The following is an 8439-nucleotide window of genomic DNA, read 5'->3' on the forward strand; positions in this document are numbered from 1 at the left end:
AATTGTATCTGAGGGGCAAAGTACTTTACGGTGTATTGTGACTGTTTTGCATGCTGGTCTTGCTAGAAATGAGATGCATTTACAAGGTAGAATAAACATTTCTTCGCTAAGCCAAGTAAAGGCACGCTGCTGGTTAGTGACAACCGGGAGTGAAGGGACCCTTGGAACAATATTGCCATTCTACAGGACTTGATGACTATGTTTATTCATTATGGCACAAGCTTGTGCACGCCTGCAGCAGTAGATACTCTAAGCGACTGTCTACCATAGAGGAAAAATTTTTCTGATTGTGGCGCAAATGAAGATTGTTTGTCACATCAGTGGCAACGAGCTTGTTTTCGTGCCATAAAAATTCATAATTTTAACTTCATGACCACTGGCGCCACTCAACAGGTAATGTGGTTAGTCTTGGCAATCTATTGTTAGGACAAGAATTCCTCCCAAGTAGACTTATTTTGCTTGAAAACAAACGCGTTCAACTTGAAATTGTATTTTATGCACCTGAGGCAGCTTTAGGTTGCGCCTGGGACCAGTTTTCACGCATTAAAATATAGTCATGTAGCGCTGCCAGCGGTGTGTTCACTTGCCATTGAGTTTCTCCGTCCTTCATGTCTCGTAACTGCCAAATCTCCCGGATTGGCCGGGAGATTCTCGGGCTTCTTCCGTTTGTATGGTTGTCATGAAAATATCTCAGAATTCGGAATTTCTGTGCGTGATCTGGCCACATTGACAAAAAAGCAGCTAAGTCCGCTCCAGGCTTTTCGAACTTACCCCATTTTATTGTATGAGACATTTATCAGTAGAAGCTCAGTGATGTGAAACCGCGACAGATACGAATTTGTGAAAATTTCCGGCCAAATTTCACTAAATCAATTGGGCCTAAATTCGAATACCAAACACATTTCTTAATCTCGGCGGGTGATATGAACTTCAGTATGAAAACCGTCGAACAAAGGCCGAGAGCGGCGTACTCGAAACTTTCGAAGTATGCTTGCAACCGACGCACATTGTAGACAGTGCGTGCGAGCAGCGCACGCACTGTTTTCCACGTTGCGTGGGATTGTCGTTGCCACAACCGCTGTGGAGGAAACTGCAATCGCTCTTGACAGGATCATGTGCGGCGACGACGTAACCGACAGAACCCCGAAAGTGTGTGCTCAGTCAAAGCAGCGCTGCTTGCCGCAAACTCTGCGCACAAAACTGCGGCAGATTCAATTGTAGATGGCATAAAACAACTTAGTTATAAAAACGCGTGCACAGCCAAGCACACGGGTATTGTAAAAGCAACTAAACTACCGTGTGCCGTAACTGCTGTGCACAAAACTGTGGTTGAAGCGACGCGGTAGCGATCTACGAGTTCCGAGGGCGCGCAGCGGTGGATTAAAGACTGAAATACGTAAAAAAGAAGTCAGTTTCGAAGACTGAAATACGTAAAAAAGAAGTCAGTTTCGCTGTATGGGCAAAGCAATAAATGCGACAGCAACAACTTGGAGTGTCACGCTAAGAACGGTAAGTAAATCGAAATGTACAGCACGCTGCTTTTGCACATGACGCAAGAAAACGATACACAGGATGAGAGCGAACTAACATCGTTTACCACTCGGCACTTAACGCGCTGATTATACAGAAACGATCCACGGCATGTAATCATGAGAACAAATGAGTATGAACTATACTGGGCGACAACTTTTCTAGGCACTGAAGGGAAAGCTACGGAGCCAAATCACGTGCATCTCACAGTAGCACACGTATCTTCAATATGAAATACAGTAAAAGCTCGTTTATTCGGATTTCACGGGACCGGAAAAACTGTCCGAATTAACCGAATACCGAATTGACAAATGAACAGGGAAAACATTTAAAATCAAGCTGCAGAAGCATACCTTTATTTGTTGAAGCATTTTGTCATTGTTGTCTGCGTTTTCGCACAGATTCCGGCTGACAACAATTTTTCTTAACTGTTCCAAATGGCCAACAGCACGCAAGCTGTCGGGAGTGTTTAGGCAAGCGTCCTCTAATATCAACAGCGCCTCCGAGACTTCCCGTGAGGTGCGATGAGGTCGCGGCTGTATCTCCTCGCATGATTCTTCGTCGGAATCGTGGTCTTCATGGGCGCCCGTGACATCATCAATAATCTCTTGATCGGTCAGGAGACCACTCGTGGCGACACCATGATCACTCGCGATGTAGTCCTGAAAGATCACATCTGTGGGAAAAACAGCATCGAAAGTCGGGCAGTCATTGTCGATGGATTTGGCTGACACCTCCTCGATGCCATCGTCAGCTACTGCTACATGCTCGGGCCTCACAAAACTGCTGTGCCGAAAACAGTTGGCGATGACTTGCGGTGGAGTGTTTTTCCACACGTGGGCGATGATGTGCACTGCGCCGAGTAAGTCCACTTGATACAATTTTCCAGCTTCTGAGCATAGGATCATTCGCTCTGGCAGGTGCTTGCGGTACTTCGACTTTACGTAGTGAATGATACCCTGGTCCATCGGCTGAAGAGCAGACGTAGTGTTGGGCGGCAAAAAAAACTACTTTGATGCTTTTCAGTTCGACTGTACAGTTATGCGCACTGCAGTTCTCAACAACCATAATTATCTTGCGGTCCTTCGACGTGAAGTGCCGGTCCAACTGCTGCAGCCAGCCGCGAAAAATGTCCGATGTCATCCATGCCTTCCTATTCGCTGTGTGCTCGACAGGGAGGCTTTTGACGTTCTTAAAACAATGTGGCTTAAGTGCCTTCCCGACGACAAGTAGTGGCAAGCGCTCCGTGCCGGTCATATTGGCGGCAAAAAGCACAGTTATCCTTTGCTCGCACTTGCCACTAATGCACGCGTGCCCTTTGAAAGTCACCGTCTTGTCGGGCAGAGCTCTGAAAATTGGAGCAGTTTCATCTGCATTGAACACGTCACGTGGTTCATATGCGGCGATGTGCTCCAGCAGCATCACATTTCTCCACTCGGTGGTCACGCTTTCGTTAACACTGGCCTTTTTGCCGCACACACTCCTGAAGACAAGTTCGTGTCTCTCTCGAAACCTCGCAAACCACTCTTCTGACGCTTTGAACGATTCAATGTTCATCATTGCAGCGTACTTCTCACCTTGCGCCATGATGAGAGGTTCGCTCAAAGGCAGATGCGCGTTGCGACAGTCAGTAATCCACCGGAGCAAAGCTTCTTCGAGCTGGGGATGAGCTGCGGTTCGCAACCGCTTTCTAGAGGCATGAAACTTCTCGCTTTCGAAGGCTTGTCGAATCTGTTGTTCATTTTTCACGTACGTTCCCATCTTGCTCCGCTTCACGTTGTACTTGGTCATAGCCTGCTGTCGCGATTCGCCGTTCTTCAGTGCTTCCAAAATTTCCACTTTAGTCGCCAAGTTCTTTGCGTCCTAGTTCTGCCGCTTTTTCGGCGTTGCCATCACTGTAGCGCACGATGGTGGTGGCATCCAAATACAGTCACAATGGAAGAAAAAGAGAACTCCGCAAGAAGAGATGGTTCTGACACGACAACACAAGAGAAAATGGCGTCGAATGCGCTAAGTGGAGAAAAAGAAGACGCCGACGTTCGGTGACTCTGCGATCGCCCCACTAGTTGATGATGGCGATGCCACTCAGGTTTCGGTTTCACTCCAGTGGTGCCAGCGCTGCTTTATCACACTTTTGTATAGCAGCAGCCGTCAGCATTTGTCCGATTTAAGCGGTGCGGAGCCGAATTTCGACGAAATAACGAAGGTTTGGTCCCATAGATTAACATGCACTTTGGCCGGGACCAATAGAGCCGTCCGAATTATCCGAATTTCCGAATTAACGGGTGTCGGATTAGCGAGCTTTTACTGTATACCGTATACAGTGCAGTCCACTTATAACGATATCGAGAAAACCTAAAAATATGATCGTTATAACCGGTGATCGTTATATCTGGACTGCCGCCAAAAAATCGTTGCCGGACGTACCTTTTGTAGCTCCAGGCTTCATTTCGCTATTTTCACCAATTAATATTTTCACCAATTAATAAATATTGTAGATAGTAGGATGTCAAAAACAAGACTTTATTTCTTACTCCGAAGAACGCATCACGGGTTCGCTGAGGAAGAGAGACTGACCGACGGCGGGGTGGGAGCAGTGGGAGGAAGAAAGCACAGCCAGAGGTACACAGCCGGAATGCCAACGAAGCCCCGCAACGATGCCGCCGCGCCGCTTTGCTTTTCGCTTTTTCTATTTTCTCTCTCTTTGCCGCTTCCGTTCGGCATGCTACGAGTAGCTTGCCGGCTTGCCGTTGTAGAAGGCGGGGAGCCGCGGAGCGCGGCGCTTTGCTTTTCGCATTTTTTTTTTAATTCTCTCGGCCTCTCCGTGGTCGACGCGCGGCGAGGCGCAAAACGTGACACAGCTGGCGCCATCTGTAGCGCGTCGCGCCAACTCGCGATGCTCTCCTCGGCTTTTTGAACGGCCGGGACGCGCTGCCGGCGCTGTGCTGCAGTGGCGGCAGATACGTACTCGCCTACGCTAACTTTTCGTCTTGTCTCGGCATAGTTCGTTTCAGAGGAACTTATCAATCTAAATGTTACGATTATTCTGAATGAAACATGCCGTCCACGGCAAACTTTTCATCGTTGTATCCGATATGCGGTGGATAACATATCGTTATATATGGTTTTTTTCCCCATAGCCCCAATGCATAAAATGAGACTGTTAAGTCGACCCATCGTTATAACCGATATATCGTTATATGTGGTATCGTTATAAGTGGACTGCGCTGTATACTTGCGTAATATTTACACTCACATAATTTTCGCACCCCCCACATCGCCCAACAAGAATAAGATTTTTCATTTTTCCTCTAGTAATTATCGCACCCTAAAAAATTACCGCAATAATGTCGTCTGCTCGTTCCAGTCGTTGATGATAATGACGCGTGCGTTTTGGTGCCATCTTTTAAGCATCAATCGTACTATTATTGCACGGAGATTCAATCCAAGCCATGCGAAAGCGGCAACTGCGCGTTGTGGCTTGTTTTGTATGTTGTGTTGGTAATCTTGTCACGTTATGGGGCGATACTGAAGCTACACGGCTGCTTTCAAGCTGAAAGTGATTGATCATATCACTAAACAACAGGGCTGCCGGAAGGCCCTTCGGAGTGGACCGAGTTTTGTGTTTGCTACTGGCGACAGTAGCGAACACAATGCATCTTGGTGGTTGGGCTTGTTGTGTGCCTAAGACTGAGATTGATGGTAAACTTTATTTCTTCAGAAGGAAACTGCCGATGATTCTGTTAAATAGCCGTCAGCCCAATACTGACATCCTAACTTATCTTTTGAGGGCTCCTGTTGAATGACAATGCTACCGCAGCGCCCACAAGCTTTGCGTATGGTATTCTAATTCCCGACTATTTGCTTGCACTGTTTGTCTAAAAAAAAATCTTGTGTTGAACCTGTGCTTTTATTGTTGAGGTAACTATTGATTAGTACTTCTCAAAGCTTGCTGTTAGTGAGAATCTCGATTTGCTGCCACTTCGTTTTCTTTTTCGCTCTGTACGTTTTCGGGGAAGGTTTTCGCCGCTTGATTCTCGCACCCTCAACTTTGCATCGGTTTTCTGCTGAAAAAAGTGCGAGGATTATGCGAGTTGATACGGTAAATGTTCCTCCTTTATTTTCTACGTGGAGCTATTTGAGACAGCACGCAGTTCACACCTGTAAGATATTTGTATTTCTTTTAATTTATCTGTTGTGACTGCGTTTTTGAACACCTGATAAAGTCCAGTCTTTTTACATGCACCTCAAATGATAAGCGGCGTCTGGGTCTACATGAAACGGTGATGATGTGCCCCTGTCACTTTCCACAGTGTTACAAGACTCGCGCCAACACGAACTTGTTTGCGTAGTGCTACATGTGCAGAAGCTCCACCTTCATAGCTTTCCCTTCAGTGCCAAGACCTTGTGTATGAAAAGCGCACTCTACTTGCAAACTGAGCCTGGGGAAAGACCAAGGCGACCTTTGTGGGCGCGGCAACTAACGCAATTGTTCTAGTGAAAGCCGAAGGCCCACGATTTTCCCCATCAAGGGATAAATAAGTGCGCACGCTTGATTCATATCCTTTTGTTGAGCTTGGTAAAATAAAAAGCAAGGGCCAGGACAAAATTCTGCCCTGGGCGGAATTTGGTCTCACAGGGTGCAACGTCTCTCTGTATGATGGAGGAGCACATGGTCAGGAAACCCATGATAGGGGCACCTCGTTTTTTTTCATGTGTGGAATATATTAAGCTAATTGTGAATGATGCCTGTCTGAGCGAGAAAAGCGCCCTAATGGTACCAAAGGATATCGTATTTACTCGCATAATCTTCACACTTTTGTAAAGATCAAAAACCACTTGGACCTTCCTGGCATGTTTTGTTACAATGCTAAGTTTTTCACCAGCAGACGGTTATCACATTACGTAATGTACTGTAACTTGAAAAATACTTGGGATATTGCTTTGAATCTTCTATCACTATTTGTGACACTTCAGTATGGCTGCCAAGTTTCATTACTCTAGGTCAACAAACAAAGGTTTCTTTCTATTGCCACCTCCTTCCTTAATCTTGTCATTGAAGAATGTCAACCTGCTGGAAATGCTACTGTATTTCTGTATCTGTTCTGTACTATGGGGAAAAGAAATGTACTCCTGATGCGACCTTTTATGTAAAGAAGGCTTGTAAGGGTATGTCAGTTCATTCATCCTTATTGTGGTAGTGAGGTGTTGGGAGAAAGTCCTTCTGGAAGCTGCCCGTGATGATTATCCAGAACCTGACAGGGCTTGCCGGTCCCGTTTTGGTGCCCGGCGCTGCCCGCTTATGTGAGGGTTTCTGTTGTCATAGTTAATCTGAGGCATGCCTTCCCATGTAGTGCACTGAAATCAGTGCATCGCGAAGGAGCCCGTTAGGCTAAATCACAACTCTGAAATCAAGACACTGTAATGCACTTACTTTTGGCCCAGGGTGGCCATAGTTTGAGGAAGTATTTTAGCTGTGTTTTCTGCTTGAAGAAAGTTAAGGGCTCTACATTGCGTGCAATTTCTTCCCACCGAGTGAAAGGTCCTAAAACAGTGCATCACCGACAAAGTACCATAATGCGTCGCCCTCTCTGCCTTTTAAACACTGATTCCGAGTATTGTTTCACGAAGCCATTTGATATCCATGTTGGGGAATCTCGCTTAGGGTACGTCTAAATAGTCTGCTGTCCTTGCAGCTTGCATCTCGTCCCGGCCTGGGCAGTGTGGTCGCTGCGATGGCTACATCCTGGAGGGCAAGGAGCTTGAGTTCTACACGAAGAAGATCAAGTCCAAGAAGGGCAAATGAAGGGCTGCCCATGTGAATAAAAGGCGACGTGACAACATCTGCAACCTTGATTGTGCCATCGCACGCCACATGTGCGAAGCTGCTTTTTTTTTTCTCGACTTCACGTAATGTTTCCTTCAGACAAGGAATGAATCAGCTTGCCGTTGTGTTCCCTACTGCACAGCAGCACTAGAAAGAATTCAGGCGCAAGGTGTGACAGCCATAAAGTGACAAGCTCAAAAACGTAGCTCAAATATATTGTTTTCAGTTTCATCTAAATAATTGTAGCTTTGGCTTCATGAAGCCTGCGATTGCTCAAGCAGCTATCTCGGCAGGCAGCAGTGTAAAGGGGTCGTAAATCCTTCAACATGCTGCGTTCTCAACACAGAGGCTGTGCAAAAAGAGCCTTTTCCTGTCGCAGCCCCATTGGTCGCGAGGACAGTGAAGCCATCATGTGGAGGCATCTCTTAAGAGTCTAAGTTGGATAATGGCCTCTGAGATGGCAAGCATGCAATGTGTTTCTCTCTGACCTTCCCATTTGTCGTGCTTCCTTGCAAAACGACTGAGTATCGCCTCTTGCGCCCGGCTACGCGAGAGGGCGCATTCAGTGTGGAATCAGTATCGGGGGAGTACAGGGTGACATGGGATGGACATCGTTTGAGTGCAGGGAAGCTAGCAGCTAGTTTGAGGTGCGATTTAGAAAAATGAATAAGAACAGTTAAGCTAGGAAAGTTTTCAGCTACTTGTACATGAAGGCTGATACCAAATGGAGGAAGCCAACTTGAAAATTGTCAAGCAAAAATTCAGGCAACAGTAGGGTACCAAGCCAAAAGGAAACGTCTGTTAAGAAGGTGAAAGAAACCGAGGAACATGTGGAAGTTTGGAATGCTTACGAAATCGTCAGTGGAAACCTACCGAACTTTCAAGCAGGAAATTGCGATAGAAAAGATCTACAATAATTCTCGGTGTAGTTCTCTGTTGTTCGAGGCCAGAACGGGAGTATTGCTACAGTGGGTACTAGAAGGGGGCAGTGGAATGAACGAGGCGGCCGCGCCGCATCTCTTCTTATTCTTTGGCGGGTAACAGTAGCAGCAGCGCTGTAGTCCCATGGTACTGAAAATGTT

The 8439-nt window shown here is 46.5% G+C and overlaps 1 protein-coding gene across 1 annotated transcript in view; it reads left to right on the forward strand.

Annotated features, from left to right (window-relative positions):
* The window catches only part of RpS8 (ribosomal protein S8), a 44074-nt gene extending 36701 nt beyond the window's left edge, over window positions 1–7373 (forward strand). The window contains exon 6 of the mRNA XM_037422158.2: window positions 7227–7373. Within this exon, the coding sequence (XP_037278055.1) occupies window positions 7227–7336 (110 nt within the window). The 3' untranslated portion in view covers window positions 7337–7373. The remainder of the gene's footprint in view (window positions 1–7226) is intronic.
* Window positions 7374–8439: the final 1066 nt, after the last annotated feature.

The sequence above is a fragment of the Rhipicephalus microplus genome, chromosome 2 (genome assembly GCF_043290135.1).
Source record: "Rhipicephalus microplus isolate Deutch F79 chromosome 2, USDA_Rmic, whole genome shotgun sequence".
NCBI classification, from domain to species: Eukaryota; Metazoa; Arthropoda; class Arachnida; order Ixodida; family Ixodidae; genus Rhipicephalus; species Rhipicephalus microplus.